Source organism: Diabrotica virgifera, chromosome 1 (assembly GCF_917563875.1).
Source record: "Diabrotica virgifera virgifera chromosome 1, PGI_DIABVI_V3a".
In the NCBI taxonomy this organism is placed as follows: domain Eukaryota; kingdom Metazoa; phylum Arthropoda; class Insecta; order Coleoptera; family Chrysomelidae; genus Diabrotica; species Diabrotica virgifera.
In genome coordinates, this window is record NC_065443.1 from 68578974 (window position 1) to 68604643 (window position 25670).

At 34.2% G+C, this 25670-nt stretch overlaps 1 protein-coding gene across 2 annotated transcripts in view; it reads left to right on the forward strand.

Moving 5' to 3' along the window:
- The first annotated feature begins 18873 nt into the window (after positions 1 to 18873).
- LOC114335360 (zinc finger protein 271-like) overlaps positions 18874 to 25670 on the forward strand; it is a 29532-nt gene continuing 22735 nt past the window's right edge. For both annotated transcript variants that reach the window (XM_050662273.1, XM_050662319.1), the window contains exon 1: positions 18874 to 19483. In XM_050662273.1, coding sequence (XP_050518230.1) covers positions 19030 to 19483 — 454 coding nt within the window. In that variant the 5' untranslated portion in view covers positions 18874 to 19029. The remainder of the gene's footprint in view (positions 19484 to 25670) is intronic.

A 25670-nucleotide genomic window follows, 5' to 3' on the forward strand; every position in this document is an offset into this window, starting at 1 on the left:
TGATGCGCTATTGGGACCGTGCAAGTTCGGCATAGCGACCCCTATTTCTACGCTCTCTAAAATTCGCATTTTTAATTATATTGGCCAATTATATTAGTCCTGGTTACTGGATAATTGTCAAGGCCATAGTCCAAAAAAATAATAAGAAGAAAAAATAAGATTCAGGTTATGTTATGAAAACGTCAACAATTGTATGTAGTAAATAAAATTAGTTATTAAAATGCAGTACTGCAAGCAAAATAAAATTAATTAAATTTACCTTTATTTAATAATTGCATATCATATCAGTATTGTGGAGCAATATATAATTTTTCTGCTTCATTGACAGAAGGTATGAAATATACGTCAATTTGACAATTTCAATTGACAATATGAATTATTTAAGATAGTTGCAATATTTCTCCGCAACTCGCACAGGGTCGTTTCTCGTTTCCCCTTCCAAGTACTTGCACACCGCCAGTAGGGGCTCTCTATCAGCAAAGTGCTTATGTGAGACGTCCTGGGTACAAGGAGTCACACACTAAATCCTACCCCGATCAATGCGTGAGGCACTCTATTGCCGCTATTTCTAGTGACTATAGTGACCTATCATCAACTATTAATCAACTTTTTTTTGGTACGCGGGATCCAGGTCTATATGGAATAAATAAATAACAAAACAAATTCCCTGTCAAAACTGCATTTATTTTGAATAGAATGAAAAACAAAATAATATTGTTTTAACAAAATAGGGGATAAATGTTAAAATTTAGTATTAATAAAGTTTGTCACATTGGCCTAAAAATGAATGTCACTAGTTACGTTAGTGTCACATATAAATAATTGTAATAATATTAATAAAAACCATAATTCCTAGCATGAGTGCGTCCTGTTATTTGACAATTTAGTTAGGTGAGGAAACATAAATGAGTTTCTAATACGGCTTTTCATCGATTGTCATTTGTTTCGAGCTTCTGTCAGATGTTGTTTAATCCGTGTATAATATTACTATACACGGATTATACGACATATGACAGAAGCTCAAAACAAATGACTGTGAATGAAAAGCCCTATAGAGGGAACACGAAAAAAATTAACATTATCCGATCAGCTCGACTTCCACAGTTCACTACTATACAGATTACAGGCATGTTTTCAGCACTTAAAATCACCACAAACGAAAAGTTTATAAAATAATCAATCTTATGAATGTCTTTAAAAATCACGACAAAAAACAAATTAAAATTAACATTATTCTGATCAGTTGGACTTCCACAGTTCACTACTATACAAGTCACAGGCATGTTGTCAGCACTCAAAATCACCAAAAACGTAAAGTTTATAAAATAATTAATCTAATGAATGTCTTTAAATACTATATTAAGCTCAAAATCACGACAAAAAACAAATTAAAATTAACATTATTCTGATCAGTTGGACTTGCACAGTTCACTATTATACAAGTGACAGGCATGTTGTCAGCACTCAAAATCACCAAGAACATAAAGTTTATAAAATATTTATCTAATGAATGTCTTTAAATACTATATTAGCTCAAAATCAGGACAAAAAACAAATTAAAATTAACATTATCCCGATCAGTTGGACTTCCACAGTTCACAGGCATGTTGTCAGCACTCAAAATCACCAAAAACGTAAAGTTTATAAAATAATTAATCTAATGAATGTCTTTAAATACTATACTACCTCAAAATCACGACAAAAACAAATAAGAAAAATCAATAATTACATTGAGTTTAGGTTAAGAACAGTTTTGTGTGCCAACTATGGAGACCTACACAGAGGAGAGGAATCGAGATAGGACGACCTTGAAATTTTTGTACACGATTTTGCCTGTTTGCTTGGTTTCTCGCTAGGGCGGCGGTGGCGTAGAGATAGATGCTAGTTTTGCATTGGAGTGAATGTGAAAATTTCGAAAATAATTAATTATTCGTAGTTAATATAAGATTACTGGTTTTGATGGTTAATATTATTTAAATATGAGTGCCAAGAAAGCTTACACTAAAAGAAATTGCTTCGTACCAGGATTTATATCGAGTTATCGTTCCGATAAAAAATTCAAAAGGGAACTTAACGAAGTTAATAAAGACTTTTTATAAATATTTGTCTTTATGTTATTTATAACGTTCATGGATTATACCTATTCGTTTGTATGTTATTTCCTTCGGTGTAAATAAAATTTGTGTATTACCTATTATTGGTTTTTATTTTAACCTGAAAATTATAGTGATAATAATACGAGGATCTTGAAAGTTTTTCTGTCGAAACAATGCATTTTTTGAGACAAAATATTTCACAAAAATTAACATTAATTTTATAAAAGTCAGACTGTCGTCTGTAGTTAATTTACATATACTTTATTAACTAAATTTAAACATCTGATAGGTAAGCTTTCAGAATATAGATAAATCAAGTGTTCAAAAGAAAAAGCATTTTAAATTTTGATAAAAAGAATAATTTAAAAAAAATTGATCAATAAACTTCAAATTATTTAAATAACTTTTTAAAAACAATTACGTACAGTTAAGTTCAATTTTTTCAACTAACAAACTTTTTGATATCAGTTACAAAGATATTAACAAATTAATTTGCAGTTGAAATACCATTGGTATATAAATGTGGCAGTTAGATAATGTGACAAAATATTTCCGCTTCAAAATAAGCTGTCCTCATATTAAAGTAATGACAAATTTAAATTTGATGTCACATCTCCATCTACAATGGTATAAAAAGAATACACTTTTTACCACACGTCGATATGTTATAAGGTTAAAATAATTTATTTTTGGCATAAAACACATTCAGCTACAATCCACCAATAAATTAATGTCTAATTACGATAAAAACAATAATAAAATGAGTTAAATAATAAATAAGTCCATAAGAGCTAATGTATTTGTAGCACCTATTCGAACACTTGCGCCTCTAGCGGCGATTGCTGAAAGTTGAATTAGAGGTTGAAAAGTTAGCCCACAAACGATGCATTGCGTTTCCACTCCTTCTTACAGGTCTCCATAGTGCCAACCAAAGATCACGTGATTTAACTTTGACAGGTCCATGGATTCCCTAATAATTGTACTCAAACTCAAAGACTAAAGGCTAATTTTCACAGATCCGATATCCGAAGACACGAAATACGAAATTTTTTCGTACGATTATATTTGATTTGTCGTATCCGAAATTTTTTGACATTTGTGTAATATGTCAGATTATTCCATGGATTGATATTTGATACAAATGTTTGCTGTTGGATATTGAACAGGAACATATAGATAGTTTTATTTCGATTTTATTCTTATTATTGTTTGGATCATCATGGATTCGTCAAATTATCTGTTTGAAGAGGATAAAAATGTGAGTTATTGTTAGAAGTACCATCACATCCATTTATAATTAACTGTTTTTAATGGGAAATACAATTTTACTAAAAAATGAAATCATTTTTTTTATTAAAATTGTGGCTTATTTCTCATTAAGAATAGTTAATTACAAAAATGCCACAAGAAAATAGTTTCAGAACAACATCCATTTATAATTACGATTTTGTTGTTCCATTTCAATATATCAAAAACATAAACACTTCACAAAAGTAAGGTTATCAAGACGTTCAAGATAGAATGTCATGTCAAAATTCATCCGATTTTCGTGCAAAAGTTAAAATAATTTTAACTTCTTCCGATGACTTTTTAATTTCGTACGAAAACCCAACTGTCACTTTTCAGCCAATGAAATTCTCTGAAATTTCTATCGTATCATCGTACCGTCGGACATCGGATCTGTGAAAATCCACCTTTAACCAATAACCAATATAACTTTAAAATGTTTATAAACGGGTAGTACGCTGATGAAATGTTCATTTGGTAGGTAATCGGGCAAGATCCTCGTGTGCATTCGGTGACTTTCGGCTCGATAGGGATGCGTATGAATCTAACGTACCAGCAGTGGGACTCTAATCGCTCCGAGCGTTAACAAAGTGTCAAAGCAAAATCGACCGACCTGCTCATGGTGGCGGTTTTTTGAAATTTTATAAGGACGCTTTGTGTATGTTTAAATGAGACATTTAAAAAATGCCGTGTCACGCTAGTGATATTATGTATTAATATAAACAGAAAATAAAAACGCACTATAAATTCTTCACTTTCCAATATTGATTATCAGTTTGATTTTGTATGCATAACCTCACTATCGCAGTTTATGTCAATAAATATTTATTAACGAAAAAGAAAATATTTTGTTGCACTATAAATTACAGTATAAATTAATAACTAATGAATTCTAACAGTTGTATTCGGTTATTATCACTACAAAATAAAATATTCAAGTTTAACAAAATAATCCCATAAGACTCAATGTTAAAACGTCCTTACAAAATCTGACAGCGTATCACGTGACTGTACGTAGAGGGGAGACGCACGGAGCCAATAGCGAAAGCATAAGCAAGTCGTAGCGAAGCGTAGCAAAGCAAAAAGCAACGGTTCAGTTCGAATCGTACTCTGTATTGTGTGGCTTCGCTTCGCTATACTATCGCAATACTCTACGAACTGGACCGAATTGAAACGAACGATTGGGTAAAAATTAACGGCAACACAGCACGTCGTCTCAAGATTTTAGAGTTCTGTAATAATTGTCTTGTTCTATGCCATAGATAAACTCCGTCCTGTGGAAATGTGATGTGATTCTACATATTTGACAGATTTAACTAACCTATAATTCCAAAAAAGCATAAGGTAAACAAAAACAAGTGTTTATTGTTGAAATTAAATAAAATGTTGCCTATAAATTTAATAATTTTCGACGAACAAGAACGTAGGGATCGTTCAGTTCGAATCGTACTCTGTATTGTGTGGCTTCGCTTCGCTATACTATCGCAATACTCTACGAACTGGACCGAATTGAAACGAACGATTGGGTAAAAATTAACGGCAACACAGCACGTCGTCTCAAGATTTTAGAGTTCTGTAATAATTGTCTTGTTCTATGCCATAGATAAACTCCGTCCTGTGGAAATGTGATGTGATTCTACATATTTGACAGATTTAACTAACCTATAATTCCAAAAAAGCATAAGGTAAACAAAAACAAGTGTTTATTGTTGAAATTAAATAAAATGTTGCCTATAAATTTAATAATTTTCGACGAACAAGAACGTAGGGATCAGTTACGGCTGCTTCGTGAAGAAGGTAGATTTTTAAGGGATAGAAGTGATTATTTTGGTTTGCCGGATTTACGATTCATAGAGTTGTTTAGATTAAATAAAGATTTATTCCATTACCTTTTTAATGAATTGCAACCGTTGATGGATAACATTATATATTTCTATGTTAAAAAAATGTATTTGTGAAAACTGAAAACTCAAGTACACTATGTATTTGTAAACAACAACGGCCAAAAAAACGAAACGTGGTAAAAAACAACCTCAAAACCAAGTAAAATTGTCAATTTCTTCTTTTAATACGTCACTCTAAGCGCTAAACGTGGTGAAACGAAACCACAAATAATCACGTTTCGCTTTACTTCCGAACTCCATTCGGTGTTGCCGGCGTCATCCGACTCCGACAGCAGTTTTCAGAGTATAACTTGATGAAAGCGTTCGGAAATCACGCTTACGCTTTCGCTATAAAAGTTACAGAGTCCCGGTACAGCCCGTAACCTTTGTAATACGTATCGCGATACGGGAGTTCAACCATTAATGCGCAAGCGTATATGTCAAAAGATGCGTTAGGCGAGGCGCCCATTGAGGTGGAATGACCGTGGCCCGTGGCGTGGTATTGGCTATTAGAGATGGTTCGGCCTGCTATTTTGATATAGCAGTTGCTTTTTTATTTTTCATTATTCAATGTTTTAAATTGAATTAGAAAAGCAAAATCATATTTGTTTGTTGGTAGGTATTTAATGTGAACATATCAATAATAATTGTTGCTAAAATAATATATGTAAGTACGGACATTTTTTAAAATGACAAAAAAAAGTATAACAAAATACATGGTGGTTGCAATATTTATATGGTCGTAGTATTTATTTAAATTTACTGTTTTAACTGGGAAAAAGCTACAATATTAGTTAGAAATTGAATTGGAAATGATTGGAATTTGGAGGTGAAATTAAACTTACACTTCGTAAATCGTTCTAAATGAAATATATAGTAATGCCCTAGACTTTTCTAATAGACAACAAGTAAAATAGTACTGAAAAGTACGTGAATAGTGTAGGACATACAGTTTTCGAAAGTTTTGTTTTCACCCAATTTTGAAACAATGTGAAAACCTTGAATTATACTCGTCCGTCTGTCCGTCCGTCCATCCGTAAGCTCAACTCCTCCGTCATTATACCAGGTAGAATGACAAAGGAGGTGTCGAATGAAAGCTTATAATCCAACGATGGTACTAAATAAAGGTGAGAAATTTCACCTAGGACTTTCGGTTTTAGAAATGCAACCGGAAGCACTGTTTTAAAGTCACAGGGATAGTACAAGTTATACATTATTGGACGCGCTTTCGTAAGACGAGAACCAATATATATTATACTTCCTGTTTCATGACTGTCTGTCTGTCCGTCCATCCGCAAATATAACTCCTCCGTCACTATACCAGGTATAATGACAAATGAAGAGTCGAATGAATGCTTATAATCCAAGGATGGTACTAAAGGTGAGAAATTTGACATAGGACTTCCGCTTTTAGAATTGCAACCGGAGTACTGTTGTAAAGTCGACGGAATAGTATAAGCAATATACATATTATTCGACGTGCCTTAACAAGATGAGAACAAATGTATACTTTTAGTTTTTATATAATTTCCGGTTAAAAAGTTCTAACTTTTAGAGTTAGAGTTGCAACAGTTCTAAGTACAGTTGGAAAGTCACCGAAATAGTATATGATATATTATTATTCGACGTGCCTTAGTAAGATGAGAACAAATATGTGGTTGTAATATTTATATGTAATATTTATATGGTTACTATAAGTACTAACGGTGAGAAATTTCACCTGAGACTTCCGGTTTTCGAATATGAAACCGGATGTACTGTTTTAAAGTCGCTGGAGTAGTATAAGCGATATATTATTCGACGTGCCTTAGCAGGATGAGAACAAATGTCTACTTTTGGTTTTTATATAATTTCCGGTTAAAAAGTTCTAACCAGAAGTGCCATATATTATAGTCGCATATACAAAAATATACAATTGTTCAGAGGTGCAGTTAACAAAGTTAAGATTGCTGTGATGGTAGCCAACCTCAATGGTAACCAACCTCTTGAAGACGGTACTTCAAGAAGAAGAACCGGATACTTTTGGTTTTTATATCATTTCCGGTTAAAAAGTTCTAACCGGAAGTACCATATCAGAGTCGCAGAAATGATACATGTGACATATTAATTGAAATGTATTGAAAAGTCGAGTTTGAATCTTTAGTTCCGGTTTTGAAATTCTTTAGTTCCGGAAAAAGTTTAGTAAAAATGACTCAAAATTAGTGAAATCGTTTCTTCCGGTTCTGCTTTCGGCCCCTTTGGGTGAGAACCTAGGATTTACGAAGTTCAATTACTTGTAATTAATTAATACATAATTTGTAAAATTAAAATAATAATTCTCATGATTTATGCGTTTTATTCACTTTGTAAAGATTTTTTTGTCGGCATTGTAATATAATACAGCTTATACACCGCATCCCTCAGTAGACCGCAAGCTATAGTAAAAACACGACGGTAGACTAGATACTACAGTAGCACCGATTATCTTTTATTTCTTTAGTTTTAAACCTCAATGCTAAAAACCCAAAGAAGAGAAAACATCATTATTGGGTGCACCCTATCTGGCAAAAAATAAGAAATTTGCAATTTTTAACGTTTATACAAAGGATTTGAACTTGAAGGGGAGGTATTTTGGAAATGCCGTACGCCAGTCCCCTTGCCACTAATCGACAGCATGTTTAATTTTCGAGTGGTATTCGACTGGTGCCCACGTTGTGTTTGTGTTGAGTATACGAAGACGTATTTAAAAATCATGCAAGACGATCAACAATTTAATATAAAATTTGTAGGCCTTGTAGAGGCTCATCCTTGTCTTTATGACAGTACTCGGGAAGAATATCATATGAGCCATTTGCAAGAGCGAGCCTGGGCCAAAATTGCTAAGGACATTGGAGAAGGAGATAAGTAGAAAATACAGTAAATTTAAAATATGCGTTTATTAAAGTTATAACTGTTGATATTTATAATATTTGTCTATTCTCATACTATAATAGGTCTGGATCCCGCGTATGAAAAAAAAGTTGATTAATAGCAAGTTGAAAATTTGTTAATAGCTTAAGGGTGTCTAGTCGGACAAACTTTGATATATGGGAACACTGTAACAGGGGCAGTTTTAATTGTGGAACAGGTTAAAAATTTGGAACGGTAAGAACACGAAAACGGCACATTTATTTTGTCCGACAGAACAGACTTATACTCTCCGAACAGAGATTAAACTCTCATGCAAAAATCAGAATGCTATTTATCACCTGTCATAATTCCTGTCATTTGACATATTCTACATGTTCCACTCATTAAAACGCCCATTTGGTGATAAATAGCAGTCTGATTTTTGCATGAGAGTTTAATCTCTGTTCGGAGAGTTTAAGTCTGTTCTGACGGACAAAATACATGTGCCGTTTTCGTGGTCTGACCGTTCCAAATTTTTAACCTGTTCCACAATTAAAACTTCCCCTGTTCCAGTGTTCCCATAAATCAAAGTTTATCCGACTAGACACCCTGAAGCTATTAACAAATTTTCAGCTTGCTATTAATCAACTTTTTTTTCATACGCGGGATCCAGACCTAATACTTTTCTTTTCAAGTCAACGAATAAATTTTGACCTACAATATCCTAAAAACTTAAATTATATGGGGTATTATGCTTTGTCAGGCCTGTATAGCTGTTTATCAGGTAATAAATACTTTATTACTTCTGTTACGAGTAAGTACAAACTCGCCGACAAATTTACCGGTTGTAACAAGGCCGCCGCTACCATGTGTGCAAAGTGTGCATCGCACACGGGCGGCCGATGATAGGAGCGGCCGAAAGCAGACCACTAATCATAATACTTTTTTTATAACGAAAATAAATTCAAAAAATTGAATACGATCTAAACAAAAATACCAGAAAATATTTTACTGCCATACGATCTGCCCTTGCAGCTGTAGTCATAAAGTAATTCAAAGTGGCTAGCGGCTTTCGGACTTTTATTTTTATCTACGTGGGCTATATGCGATTTTTTCAAATTCTGAACATTTGGGAGTATGATACGACAATAGGGTACTTTCCGAGAATTTAAATAAGTGCTTGTTAAATTGCTCTCATTGAGTAATAAAAAAGTCTTTTTTATTACTCCATGGTTTAAAAAATATTTTTTTCCGCAAATCGCCAGGAAATTTTGACATTCCTGTCAAAATTTCTTGAAGAAAAAGTCAGGACTTCCTTACTGTAAGGAAATGTCATTTCCTTACTGTAAGGAAATGATATTTCCGTACAGTTGTTAGTGTTCTACATAAATGATAATACATATTTTTACTCATGCGATAATCCATAAAACGTCTGTATGCATTTTCGTACTTTTCTCTTGATTTCTTTGGCAATAATTCTAATGAAGCAGTATTCACTGCCTCAACCAGCTCTGGAGGAGTCCCAGGAATGGAAATTTCATCATCACTTATCATTTTACTTTCGAGAACACCAGCAATTAAATTTATAAGCGTCAAGTTTGACAATTCAACCTCAATACGTTTCCATAGTAACCCAAGTAATTTTATTAGGAATTTCAAAGCACCATTTATTTGGGAATAAAATTATCGCGTTTTTTTTTTAAATCAATCAATATCTGTCGAATTTTAAACGATTTGCGGAAAAATAGTATGTTTACCTCGTAGGAAAAGCCACATTCCTGGACTCTGTGTTGCTAAGTCTCGGCTTGCGCCTCGACTTAGCAATCTTCACAGTCGTCCAGGAATGTTAAGCTTTTCCTACCCGGTAAACAATGTACTATTATTACTCGATGGTGCCTCTTTTATAATATTGTTCCTTTATAGTCGAGGAAATGAAGCATTTTGGCTCGCAATTTTTTCGTCCAGCATGGATTTACTTGAAATTTTCACAGAAGGTAGGGAATAGTCCAAGGATCATTTTCTATATCATGCTGCTGTACGCTAAAACCTTGGGGGTAGTTGCCACCCCATCTCAGGGGTGGGAATTTTTTATTACATTTTAACCATGTCATCATCCAGCCTCAAAAGTCCACTGCTGAACATAGGCCTCCTCCCCTCGTTTCCAACCCCATCTATCCTGCGCCGCCCTCATCCAGTTTTTATTTACCTTTCTTAAGTCGTCAGTCCATCTTGTAGGCGGTCGACCGACGCTTCTCTTGTCTTCTCTTGGCCTCCATTCCAATAACCTCTTCGTCCATCGCCCATCTGTCATTCTGTCTACGTGTCCTGCCCATCTCCACTTCAACCTGGCTATCCTCTCGATGACGTCAGTCACCTTTGTTCTTCTCCTGATTTCTTCGTTTCTGATTTTGTCTCGCAGAGTTATTCCTAACATTGACCGATCCATTCTTCTCTGCGTGACTCTTAGTTTGGTAGCCGAGGCTTTAGTTAAGGTAAGTGTTTCTGATCCGTACGTCAAGACTGGGAGGACGCACTGATCGAATACCTTTCTCTTTAGACATATGGGTAACTCACTTTTAAAAGTTTCTCTCAGTTTTCCAAATGCTGCCCACCCAAGACCGATTCTTCTCTTCAGCTCATGAGTCTGGTTATCCCTGCCAATCGTAATTTCATGTCCCAGGTATTTATATCTATCTACGAGTTCTATTTCCTTCCCACCAATACCATAGGCGTAACCAGGATGATCCTAAGGGGGGGTTACAACTACCTGAAAGGGGGGGGGTTACAACTACTGGAAGGTCTCTGAGGGCTATGGTGTTAAGCTTATAGAGCTCAAAGTACATCCCAATGGGGGGGGGGTTATAACCCCCAAAACCCCCCCTGGTTACGCCTATGACCAATACTGATGTTCTGGTTGGGTACCAAATTTGTCATTATTTTTGTTTTTGAGATGTTTATATTTAAACCAACATTTTCTGTAGCTACAACGAGTTCTTGTACCATCTCTCTTGCCATACCTAGATCCTCAGCTACTATGACTATATCATCGGCGAAACGTAAGTTGTTTAGGTATTCTCCATCTATTTTTATTCCCTTTGTCATCCAATCCAAACTCTTGAAAGCATGTTCTAAGACCGTATTAAAAAGTTTAGGTGACATTGGGTCTCCTTGTCTAACCCCCCGTTCTATTTTTATGCGATTACTGGTATGTAATTTGACAGTTGAACCATGTAAATCGATGTAAAAAGTAATTTTAAGAAAAAAATGTTTTTTACATTTTTCGAGTTATTCGTGATTGAAAGTAACAGTTTTTCGACGGAAAAATAGACTTTTCTAGAGGGTTTTTTGAGAATAACTCGAAAAATATGCATTTAATGAAAAAAACTGTAGATATCAAAATTGTATCTTTTAGTAACACAAACGAAACTGTTTTTCTATAATATTTTTGCGACCAATATAAACCGAGATACGGCATGTTAAAGGTTAGCTTTTTTCGTCAAATGCATAATTTGAAATAATCAAAGCCAAATAACGGGAAAACTTTGCATTTTTCCAGGAAAACTTACATGATGTTTTTTCAAGCATACAATAAGATCTATAAAAAAAAAATGATAAAAAGTTTCTAGCATAAAAATTGAGCAACTTATGATAAAAAAAAAGTCGGTACCTATTTTTCTCTACGAAAAAAACAGTGAAAACAACCCCCTACCTACCCTTGTAACTAAAAATTGGTCTTCGCCTTTCTATAATTCTTCTTTCGTTAATTCTATAATACTTTCGTTCTTCTTATATTGCACACTAAAATATTCGTTGTCGCGATAATCCAAAAGAGTGGATAAATCGTGGAATACACCATATTATGATTATTTTAAAAATCGATCTATCCAAGCGTTTTGCTTATGTGCTAAAAATAAATTTCCTAAACCTGCTGTCCGATTTAAGTTATTTTTTTAGTAGGTTATAGCCAATATCGCTGTCATAATATTGTGGCTAAACAGGTAAATTTTCATTGCATACCGGGTGTACCAATGAAACTGTGTTTTTTTCTTAAACTTCGCATCACCCTGTGGAATATTCTAGCATTTATAAAATACTCAAATTAAAACCCAACTATAGTTTTATGTTTTCTCAACATTCCCTTTTTTTTATTCATTCGCTTAAGTTAGACCATAAAAAAGTTACGTACTTTAACAATTAGCCATGTTTTTCATCAATACAGGGTGTTTTAAATAAGCATGGAAAACTTCAAGTGGTAATTCTACATGAAATAATAATGACAGTTTGCTTTATAAACCTATGTCCGCAAATGCTTCGTGTCTGAGATAGAGGGTGTTGAAATTTGTCTTACAAACTGACGATTTATTTATTGCTTAAAAACCAGTTGAGATATGCAAATAAAATTTGGTGGGTTTTAAGTGGGTAGTTATTGTACTTTTTTGACATACAAGTAGGAATTTAATATTCACCATTGGCGCGCATACTGGTAATATAAGCCCTCATATTACCCGTATGCGCGCCAATGGTGAATATTAAATTCTTAATTGTATGTCAAAAAATGTGCAATTACTACGTCTTAAAACCCACCAAATTTCATTTGCATACCTCAACCGGTTTTAAAGCAATAAATAAATCGTCAGTTTGTAAAAAAACTTTCAACACCCCCTATCTCGGAAACGAAGCATTTGCGGACTTACCGTTTATAAAGCAAACTGTCACTATTTTTTCATGCAGAATTACCCCTTAAAGTTTGCCAATTATTATTTAAAAACAAGCTGTATTGATGAAAAACATGGCTAGTTGTTAAAGTACCTAACTTTTTTGTTATCCAACATAAGCGAATAAATCAAAAAACAAAATGTTGAGAAAACATGAGGCTATAGTTGGATTTTAATTTCAGTATTCTATAAATGCTAGAATATTCTACAGGGTGATGCGAACTTTAAGAAAAAAATCCAGTTTGATTTATACACCCGGTATACAATGAAAATTTAACTGTCTAGCAACAATACTATTACAGCGATATTGCTAAAGAATAAGGCTATAATATATTTAAAAAATCACTTAAATCGGACAACGATTAGGAAAGGTTTAGGAAAGTTTTTAAGGAAAAACCAAATGTTTCACTTACTAGTTTATTTAATACACGGTCGATAACGTAAAGAAAATTAACTATATATATTTACATATTATACACATTTATAGCTAAAACGTTTATACATTTGTCTTCATACACAAAATCTTTTCTGATTTTTAAGCGAACCATCTGCGGTAAAGAAAAAATCACAGAGTTTTTCTCGTATAGCAATTGCAGGGTTGGTAGCTCTGCTTTGATTTGTGAATGCCGGGTGTTCTTCATTTTCTATATCGATGTCACAATCGTCTCCTTTTTTTCCTCGCGGAAGCGAAAACAAACCTTCAGATTTTTTAATGAAATTATGCAATACGCATACGGCTTGAACAATATTGCCCACCGTATTTGCATTAAGAGCAATGGTTGTGTGAAGAATTCTAAACTTGGATGACATCATTCCAAACGAGCATTCTACTGATTTGCGACCTCTTGACAACCTGCCATTGAATACTCTCTTCCTATTTGTTAATCCCCTTTTAGGGTAGGGCTTCATGATATTACACGTCAATGGAAAAGCATCGTCTGCGGTAAAATAAAATGGAAAAGCTGTGTCTTGTCCAGGTAGTGGAGATGGGTCTGGTAAGTCTAGAGTGTTATTAAGTAAATTTTTTCCAAAATTACTTTCTTTTAACGCCCTCCCGTCACTATTTCGCCCGTACTCACCTACATCAATGGCCATGAAGCATCCATCTGCATCTGACACAGCCATCAAAACAATGGAAAAATACCCTTTGTAGTTTATGAATTCAGAACCTGATTTTGACGGACGTCTGATCCTGATATGTTTGCCGTCTATACTTCCCACACAATTGGGTAGATTCCAAAGTTCCCAGCATCTTCTTGCCGATTCTAACCATGTTTCTTTAGTAGGGGTAGGGAGGTACTCTGGTTGTAGAACTTTCCATATTACTTTTGAAGTTGCATCAATTATTTTCCTTATTGTAGTATGACCTCTCAAAAAGTAACATGCTAGAGCTTTTAGATTGCTTCCGGTTGCAAAATACCTGAAAAGAGAGACAATGTTCTTGTCTTTAAATAATTTATTAAATTTACTGAGTTTATTGTTTTTGACCATCTTTTGACCATTTTTTATTTACATTTCATAATATCATCCTAATTCATAATTTCATGATATCATCATTTTAAAAATAGTTAGTCTAATAGTAAAAGTTTAATACCAAAGTTTGTGTCGTTTATTTGTTAACAATTCCATCTATTTGTAAATAGATACCTATGCATATCAAAATAAATACAGATTTGAAGTTTTGCAGTCCATACATAATGAAGCTTCAAATTTTTTAAGATACTCAACTTAATTTTTTTAATTCTAAACGCGGCCTACTGCGAATTCAAAAACACGATAAATTACCGATATTTTGCTTTGAGTTAGAGATATCGGAAAAAGTTATTTGAGCAAGTTGTTCCAAATATTATTATAACCCCACATACCAAATTTCATAACAAAATTCGCACTTTTAGATTTTTCATTATTTTTAGTCAGGACCCTAAAATTCGTTGTCCCGAGACGCACCCAACCACCCAACGGAGCTGAGAAGCTACACTGCCTCCCTTGGTATATCTCCGCGCAGCGTGTGATGGCGCCGTAGATGCCACTGTTAGGAGACCGGGTCTCCTTAAACGCCTGCTGCGCTGCACGGAGCACTAGCAACGGAGAAAGCTGGGCTTCTCGGCTCCGTTCGTGCATCTCGGGATAACCCAGGGTCCTGCCTACAATAATATGTAATAAAACTGAGACGCGATCATGCGTTCTAATGCTAATGCTCCGTACGTATGGATAATTAGTGATAATATGGAATTTACACGTTGTATTATAGTGAGAGTAATTGTTGTTTTCGCGATTCATGATAAACAAAACAGTATAGAGTGTGTAAAAAATTTATGGGGAGGCTGAGCCTCCCTTGCCTCCTCTGACGAGCCGCCACTGTTTATGACCAAACTATCCAGACGTTTCGATTGCCACACCACATTCAGCACCAGTAGAAAAAGAAACCGTAATAAAGAATATGCAGGATACTTATCCATATAATTTTTAAAAAATAAAATGTATCTACCTCTTTTATTAATAAATATAATAACTAGCTTATTTCTTATTATAGACTTACCGCAATGTTATTAAAAGTCTTTCTTCGGGAGAAACACATTTCCTCAAATTTGTATCCTTTTTTTGAAGGCTGGGTCGCAGTTTACTCAATAAATTGCAAAATGTGACTTTCTTCATCCGGTAAAAAACTTTAAATTTTTGGTCATCCAAGTTCAAGTCGTTTTTGTAAATATTAAAAATTTCATATTTCATATTTTTCTGCCAGAGAGGATGCACCCAATAACGACGTTCTCTTTTTTTCGTATTTTTTGCATTGAGGTTGGCAATTTGAAGAAATGAAAGGTAGTCTTCATCTTCTGAGGATGACATTTTCACTACTGATAACACCAGATGTTTTTTTTCTCTACCACTTTGCCGCCACCCAATTGCCCCACCACCTGTTGACTATTTCTAGGCCTCACACCAGGGTGCGAGCCAATTGAACGTTTATAAAATTTTTAAACTGAAAACTTTCAAAAACTGTATGTCCTACATAGGTCTGGATCCCGCGTATGAAAAAAAAGTTTATTAAAAGCAAGCTGAAAATTTGTTAATAGCTTAAGGGTGTCTAGTGGGATAAACTTTGATATATGGGAACGCTGGAACAGGAGCAGTTTTAATTGTGGAACAGGTTAAAAATTTGGAACGGTCACACCACGAAAACGGCACATTTATTTTGTCCGACTGAACAGACTTAAACTCTCCGCACAGAGATTAAACTCTCATGCAAAATCAGACTGCTATTTATCATCTGTCATAATTCCTGTCATTTGACATATTCTACATGTTCCACTCATTAAAACGCCCATTTGGTAATAAATAGCAGTCTGATTTTTGCATGAGAGTTTAATCTCTGTTCGAAGAGTTTAAACCTGTTCTGCCGGACAAAATACATGTGCCGTTTTCGTGGTCTGACCGTTCCAAATTTTTAACCTGTTCCACAATTAAAACTTCCCCTGTTCCAGTGTTCCCATATATCAAAGTTTGTCCGACCAGACACTCTTAAGCTATTAACAAATTTTCAACTTGCTATTAATCAACTTTTTTTTCATACGCGGGATACCTAACACTACTCACGTCTATTTCAGTACTATTTACTTGATGTCTATTTAGTTCAGAGAAGTAAGGAAAACAAATATGCTGTTGATCACACAACCCCCTCCACGTCGAAACCGGACGGACAGACAGACAGACTAGGTCAAATTTATCACGTTTAGTACCATCCTTGGATTATAAGCTTCCATTTGACACCTGGTTTGTCATTTTACCTGGTATAATGACGGAGAAGTTATATTCGCGGTCCGGCGGACCGACGGACAGATAGCCTAGGTCAAATATCTCACCTTTAGTACCATCCTTGTATTATAAACTTTCATTTGACATCTCATTTGTCATTCTACCTGGTATAATGGCGGAGGAGTTATATTTGCGGTCGGACGGACCGACGGACAGACAGCCTACGTCAAATACTCACCTTTAGTACCATCCTTGGATTATAAGCTTTCATTTGACACCTCATTTGTAATTCTACCTGGTATAATGACGGAGGAGTTATATTCGCGGTAGGACGGACCGACGGACAGACATGATACGTCAAATATCTCACCTTTAGTACCATCCTTGGATTATAAGCTTTCATTTGAGACCTCATTTGTAATTCTACCTGGTATAATGACAAAGGAGTTATATTCGAGGTCGGACGGACCGACGGACAGACAGCCTACGTCAAATACTCACCTTTAGTAACATCCTTGGATTATAAGCTTTCATTTGACACCTCATTTGTAATTCTCCCTGGTATAATGACGGAGGAGTTATATTCGCGGTCGGACGGACCGACGGACAGACAGGATACGTCAAATATCACACCTTTAGTACCATCCTTGGATTATAATCTTTCATTTGACACCTCATTTGTCATTCTAGCTGGTATATTGACGGAGTAGTTGTGATTACAGACGGACAGACAGACAGACGGACGTGGGTAATTCAAAGTTTTCACATTTTTTTCAAAATTGGATGAAAACAAAAGTAAATTTAAATAAACAGTACGACCATATAAATGTTACAACCACCATGTACTTTGTTATCTTGTTTTTGTCAGTTCAAAAAATATCCGTACTTAGATGTATTATTTTAACAATAATTATAATTATTTATATTATTTATATGTTCTCATTAAATGCCAACAAAACTGCTTTTTGAAACAAAACAAACAAATATTATTTTGCTTTTCTTATATCAACATGAATACGTTGAATAATGCAGAAAAAGCAGCTGCTGCATCAAAATAGCGAGTCGGCCACCTCTACTTAATACCACGCCACGGGCCACGGCCATTCCACCTCAGTGGGCGCCTCGCCTTACGTTTACGTATTTGTGTGCACAAAAACTCCCTAATTTATTTAAGTATACGGGGACGTACGAGGTACGTACGATAGTACGTGTACTGTCAACTGCCAATGTCAAATAAGTCAAAGTCATAAGTCATTTGTTATTGTTATTTATTAATGTCATTTCCATTTGTTTGTTTTGTCGCTTAGACAAGGATTCATAGAAGAGTGGGTCAAGGATTTGTCATAGATTTACCGGAGGATTGTCGTTGACCGTTGTGACCGTTGTGCATGCCCCGGAATCTCATATGGAAAAATTGGGGAATTTCCCCCACCACTTCCACACCGCTCAGCTAAATAAAGAGAAACGACAGCCTTTCTCGCTCACGAAGACTTTAACCAATCATTTATGTTAAAACACCATACCTGAATGTCACAAATAAAATAATCAAACGAGGCTTAACTCGATTGTCAATTCTTCAAAAGTAATGACAGCTAGAGTTAGTGCAAGTACAAATAATTTTCTATTAGTTTACAGTTTTTATTGTATTATCTGTAACGATTTATTCTTAGTAATTTCAATTTCAGTTGGTTCCTTATCCTTCGTTTATAAAGTGTAGTGTGTAGTTTTGTTTTAGTTGCGAAAGAACTTTGGTGTTGTGTTAATAAAAAAAATAAACATGATTTATTATTGTTGTGTACAAATCATAAAAAAGTTAGAAAATGCATAGGTAAATGGTAAATAGTAATTAGTTTATAACTGTTTTATCTGAAACAACGAATAAATACACGTACATATATTTAGAAAAAAATTGTCTAACTTTTTTATATCCCTTTTCCTTACTAAATTTGACAGCAAAAATAACATATTTTGCAACTTGAGAATTCCGAATAATTTATGAGTATTACTTAGATATTATTTAAATAAAATACTTTAACAAGCTTAGTAAGTTTTGGTATTTTATTTTAATAATATAGGTGAGATTATTTCTTGTAAAATATAAAGATATTTTAATTAGTAACGAAATTGCCCGCAAGAGGCGCTAAACGGATAAAATTAATGCTTGTCCATTTGAATTTCCCGCCAAATGGTGATTAGTTAACACATCGCTCGCAAATGGCGTAAGGAACCAAATTTTTACAGTGAGTTGCCTATCTATCTGGTAAGGTAATACTATATTATTTATCTATGACCGTTGTGGTTGTCGTGTCATGGTATTCTTTGGTTTATTAATTATGGAATGGTTTATAATTAACGTTGTTAATTAAATGATTGTATTTAATAGTACATTATTACATATTGGAAACAGTAATTTAGTTTAAATTCGAAATGGAGTCGAGCGAAGATTCTATAAAAAGCGAACAAAATGTTTTAATATGTAACAAACATGGAGATTCTCTAGAACAGCAACATGTTATTAATTTACAAATTAAATCAGAACTGGAAGAATGCACGTTTGAAAGGGATTATACTGACCATTCTTCAGACTCGTATTGTTCGGACGATATTAAAATAGAGGAACATAAGTTACAATGTGAAATAAGTAGCCCATTCCCCCTCATTATGGAGCCAGAAGTTAAGACAGAAATCAAAAAAGAACTGGATGAACATAATTTAGGAGTAAGTCATGGGTGTGAAACTCAATATAAAAGTAGGGATACTAAAGAATTAGACTTAGACAAAGATGTAAAATTACAGATAGAAGCTTCAACTGAGACAGATCATGAAAAACATTCTAGAAGTGTGAAAACATCAAAATTACTGTCAAACATTGGTAAACAAAGTAAGTTTTAATCTATATATTATTATAGAGTTAACCGCTTAACGTGCTTACCAGAGTTAACTCGGTTTTAAACTACGTTTCGGTTTCTGCTTAACCGAGTTAACTCGTGTTTAAAATATTTGTACGATATATAAGGCGCCTCCGTGTTTTAAGTCCTCTAGCGATAAATAACGTTATCCCCACTTGCATGGGCGGCCACACCTATGGGAAGGGGGGGCCGTGCCCCCCCCTAGCTTTTCGGGTGCTCTAAACTATATATGGTTATCCAAAGTATATGAAATGTAATCTGCAACATCTTCACGTCTGGCCCACTTGTTTTTTTGTTTCTAATTTTAAACTTTTAAACTTAAACTCATAAAGTGAGGTTAACCATGCCTTTAGATTTGTGTGCAATATGCAATCACTCCATTGATGGTGAGGAGAAACCTTTATACTGCGATTGCTGCCGGGTTGTGTTCCACTTGTCAGAAGGATGTTCTGGCCTTTCCAGCTCAGAAGTGAGGGCTGTGGTGTTACAAAAAAGGAACCTTATATATCTTTGTGTGGAATGTCATACTGCTTTTAAGTCAGCGCCCATGGTGGTCAGAAAAGTCCAGGAACTCCAGCAAGAGGTGGCTGGCCTTAAAAAAGAGATCAAGCAGTTAAAATCTTCCCCAATGCTAAATACAGAGGAAGTACTTTACGAGGCCCATGAACGATTTGTACGCTCTAAAAACCTTATGGTGTATAATGTTCAAGAGTCTATAGATACAAAGCTAGAAGATAAAATAGCATATGATACCAATATAGCAATAGATATCTTTAAGAAGTTGGGATGTGAGAATGACAAGAGTGCAATAGTCAAAGTTGTCAGTGTAGGAAAAAAGAATGATGGGAAGAAAAGACCACTTAAGATTATTTGCAACAACTCTGAAGTTATACATAAAGTTCCTACAAAATAGCGTATGATTACACAAAAATGCAACAGGATGCATACAAAGCGGTTAAAGAGGAACTAACACAGAGAAATAATGAAGGTGAGGATTTGACCATAAAATATATTAAAGGCGTCCCTTCCTTAATACCCAAAAGGCAGATTACCCAGGAAAACTTTTAACCACCCCATTAACAATATATTACCAAAATGTCAGCGGTCTGTGAACCAAAATAGACCATCTTAAACTGGCTGTGAGTAGTTGCTTGTATGATATTATAATTTTAGTTGAAAGTAACCTAAATAGTGATTTTTTTGGACAGTGAACTAGAATGTGTAGATTTTAACTTATATCGTAGTGATAGGTCAATCTTAACAAGCCAAAAATTGAGTGGTGGTGGTGTACTGATCTACGTCAGAAGATCTATTCGGTCCCAAATGATAAACATATCACATCAGAACGTGGAACAATTGTTTATTTCATGTGAGTACAATGCATCAAAATTTATCATTTCAGGAGTTTATATTCCACCAAACATGCCTGGATTAGTATACACCTCTCATTGTGAAACAGTAGAGGATGTTCTACAAAGATTTCCAGCACAATATTTTTATATTTTTGGAGATTATAATCTTCCCGAAGCTATGTGGTCAAACGATGAATATGGTTTGCAGGTTGTGTGTCCTGGAACTTCTTCAGCTATCCATATTGCCCAAACTTTTGGTTTTCTTCAGTTATTTCAAAGGATAAATATTCCTAACAGTAGAAATATTTTCTTGGATCTTATGTTCACAAACGATAAAAGTGTTGAGGTACTGTTAGGAAATGACTCTATTCTAAACAGCAGTTTACATCATGCTAGTTATGAGTGTAGTTTAAGAAATATTCACAAAAAACAGGTAGACGACAGCCTCTTCTGCCAGGATCTGTACTATGATTTCAATAACACCAATTATGTGGGTTTAAATAATTTTTTAGCTGGAATTAACTGGGAGCAGTGTTTGTCTCGTCTTGATTTAGATTTAGCTGTTGATTACTTCTATGAAATTTTAGCTGTTGGTATTACTTCATTTGTACCTGTGAAAAAATACCAAACCAGCACTTATCCTAGGTGGTTTTCAAGGGAACTAAGACAGCTTATTTCTCAAAAAAGGAGAGCACACTACACCTATACTCAGTCCAGATCTCAGGCTGACCTCAATATTTTTACTAGACTGCGTTCAGAATGCAAAAAAGTTCGGGAGGTTTGTTGGTCTCAGTATATCTCATTGATGGATATAGAATTCAAATCAAATCCTAGATACTTTTGGAGGTACATAAAGGACTTAAAAATCAACCATTCTCTTCCCCAAACAATAATATACGGCGAGGATAAAGCAAATGATGGGCAAGAGATTGTTGATTTGTTCAAAAAGTACTTCCAAACAGTGTACACCCCAAGTAACCCAGAGAACAAACTAGACCTTGGTACACCCACAAATATTTACCAAAACTATAAGTTTTCGGATATTTCTACAAAAGAAATATACGAAAAAATATCTCTTTTACCTAGTAAAAATACCCTTGGTCCCGACGGTGTTCCAAGTAGCCTGTTAAAATATTGTGTATGTACCCTTGTGGTTCCACTAAGTTTATTATTTAATAAGTCTTTAAGATCCTCAATTTTTCCTGAAAAATTGAAGGATAGTTTTATCACGCCCATCTTTAAAAGTGGGAACAAAAACGATGTTACGAACTACAGGAGTGTATGCATTCAATCATCACTTCCAAAATTGCTTGACAGTATTATCAGCGACCAATTAAACTGGATGTGTCGTGGGCTAATAAATAAGAATCAGCATGGCTTCTGTTCAGATCGTTCAACTCTAACTAATCTGTTACCATATCAATCAAAAATAATTAAAGCTTTGGAAGAATTCAAGCAAGTTGATGCAGTTTACACAGATTTTTCAAAGGCTTTCGATCAAGTAGACCATAATATTTTTCTCAGGAGATTATTTGATATAGGGTTTGATGTTTCGGCTGTAGGTTGGATCAAAAGTTTATTGTCAGAGCGTAGACAGACGGTCAAAATAGGTGCTTTTAAATCGGATGCAATATGTGTAACTTCTAGTGTTCCCCAAGGGGGGCACTGTTCCCCAATGTTTTTCAATCTGTTTGTGGACTCAATTTTTGATTGTTTTGAAAACAGTGAAGGTCTCGCTTTTGCTGATGATTTCAAAGCCTACAGAATAATTAATTGCCAAACTGATCAACAACTGCTGCAGGACGATCTTGACAGATTAACGCAGTGGTGTCACATTAATAAATTAAACCTAAATATATCAAAATGTTGTCTAATTAGTTTTTTTAAGGGTTCCAGAAAATATGACACTTCTTACGTACTGTGTGGGCAATCATTAAAAACTGTATCAAAAATAAAAGACTTGGGAGTAATTTTCGACAAAAATTTAACATTTGTCGATCATATTAACTCTGTCACAATACAGTCATCCAAAATGTTGGGTTTCATCATGAGAAATTGTAGACATTTTTCTGTTGACACTGTCAGACGCCTTTACTCTTCATTAGTCAGATCTAAACTTGAGTATGGATCAGTGGTGTGGTCTCCTTACCAAGCTGTCCATAAATATACTGTAGAAAAGGTTCAGCATAAGTTTCTACGATTTTGTGGATTCAAATTATATATTGGGATCTCTGATCATAATTATTCAATTCTGGAAAAACAACTGAATTTGAAAACACTTTCAGAAAGGAGAATCTGTGCTGGATTAAATTTTTTGCATAAAATTGTTACAGGGAAAATTGATAGTGCTGAATTGTTGGAGTCGGTTAACATTGAGATTGTCACACGAAATAGGAGACATAACTACTCTTCTTTTCATATACCCTATCATCGAACAAATTATGGTATGAATTTGCCTATAGAAAGATACTCGAGATATGTTAACCAACTTCATTTGGAAATATTTGATATGTCTGAGAGTGGGTTCAGGGCTCAATTTAATAGAATCAATTTCATAGAATAATTAATACTTTAGTTTAGTGTAAAACTTTAATTATAAATTTAGGGTTGTAATGTTAATTGTTGGTTGTTTGAACATTGTTGCAGGTTGAATTATTTTTGTTGTTTTTTGATTAATTTTTTTCTCAATCTATTACATACACCTTACATTTTACTATTTGTTAATTGTAACTGTTAATGGGGTTTTCCCGTAATATTAATAAATAAAATAAATAAACTTTCTACGATCGACTGCCGACTGGGGTGGGATCACGATGAGTAGAATTCTATTTTGCTGATGTCACGTTCTGCCCTGACTGTGACGTACCTCTGTGTGTAATCCCTTGTTTTAGAGTGTATCACACTGTTAGCAATATTTAACATTGTTATACTTGAATAATTGCGATTTTCTTCTCTTGCTTGTAGTATTTTGTATGTAAAAAGTTACGACCGATTTAACTCGGGTGAGCGCATGAGGGTATTTGATATTTTATATTTTTCTAAAAAAATATGCGTTTTTTTACTTTAGATTATATCTAGTGACAATTGGGACCGTGCAAGTTCGGCAAAGCGACCTCTATTTCTACGCTCTGTACTTTTATTCGCACTTTTAATTATATTGGCCAATTATATTAGTCCTGGTTGCTGGATATTTGTCAAGGCCATAGTCCAAAAAAATAATAAAAAGAAAAAATAAGATGCAGGTTATGTTATGCAAACGTAAACAATTGTATGTATTCTTGTTCTCATGATCATTTTTCAGTGCGTCATTAATTATGACGTCATATACTGTATTGGGTGTGTCGAGACTTATTTCATGTAATTATTGACGAATCTGACAGATGCCCGAATCGTACTTAGCCATAGGTGAAAAGCTTGTGGAATTAAACTAATTAGTAATTTAGTAGATTTGATTTTTACACAATATGTTAGCATGTAGGTATTTTTTAAAAAGGGGAATGAAATTAAAAAGTAAACAATATTGTTAATTAAATTTATAAATATGGAAACATTAAAAAATGACACAAAACTATCCATAAATTGTGTTTTTATCTTCTTCTCTAGGTGCTGTATCCGCTTCAAAAGTTGGTAATCATCAGAGCGATTTTTATTTCTGAAACCGCGGCTCTAAATAATTCATTGTTATTACATCCAAACAAGTTCCTAAGGTTCTTCAGCCATGAGTTACGTCTCCTTACTATGAATATTTTTCTTGCATAATGACCTGGAGTATAAACTAACTTCTAACGAATTAAATTCTAAACCAAAATACAAAACTAACTTTTAACGAACTGAATTCTAAAGCAAAACACAAAATAATGCACAAAAACGTTGTGAAACACAAGGGAAGTCGAATTCGAAATTTCAAAATGACAGGTACACAAAATACTGACCTGAATAATAACCGTCACTGACTCTTTGACACTTCTAAAAAATGGCCAAAATGGACGAAGTTTTCGTCAAATGTTCGTAATACGTGTATTTGATTGGCTAGAAATAACGCACATTCTAAATATCAACGAATCAAACGTAGGTTAGGAATAGACATCTTATGTATATAACCATTGTAATGCTACATTATTTTTGTGTTTAATCACGGAGCTACCGCTTTTTCCGTCTCATCAAACTTAATGCATTAGAGAGAAATCGAAAAACTGTGACGCACTGAAAAATGATCATGAGAACAAGAATAGTAAATAAAATTAGTTATTAAAATGCAGTACTGCAAGCAAAATACAATTAATTAAATTTACCTTTATATAATAATTGCATATCATATCAATATTGTGGAGCAATATATAATTTTTCTGCTTCCATGACAGAAGGTATGAAATATACGTCAATTTGACAATATGAATTATTTAAGATAGTTGCAATATTTCTCCGCGACTCGCGCACGGTCGTTTCTCGTTTCCCTTCCAAGTACTTGCACACCGCGAATAGTCTTGTTCGTAGTTTATTTTACTGTAATAAAATAAATAGGTAATTTTTTGACGTATTTTTGCAAATAAATGTGTGCGTTAAGCGGTTAATGAATGAATCTAAAATGTACACTTCTCCAAGAAATTAACCCACCAACTTAAAAATGGCTCATTTTTGATATCTTTAATTTCTTAAACCTGTTGTCCGATTTAAGTGATTATTTTAATATGTTATAGCCTTATTCTTTAACAATATCCCTGTAATAATATGTTGCTAGCCAGGTAAATGGCATTGTATACCGCTGCCATCTTCAATTAAAACGCGGTATCTGCAAAAAAATTTAAAA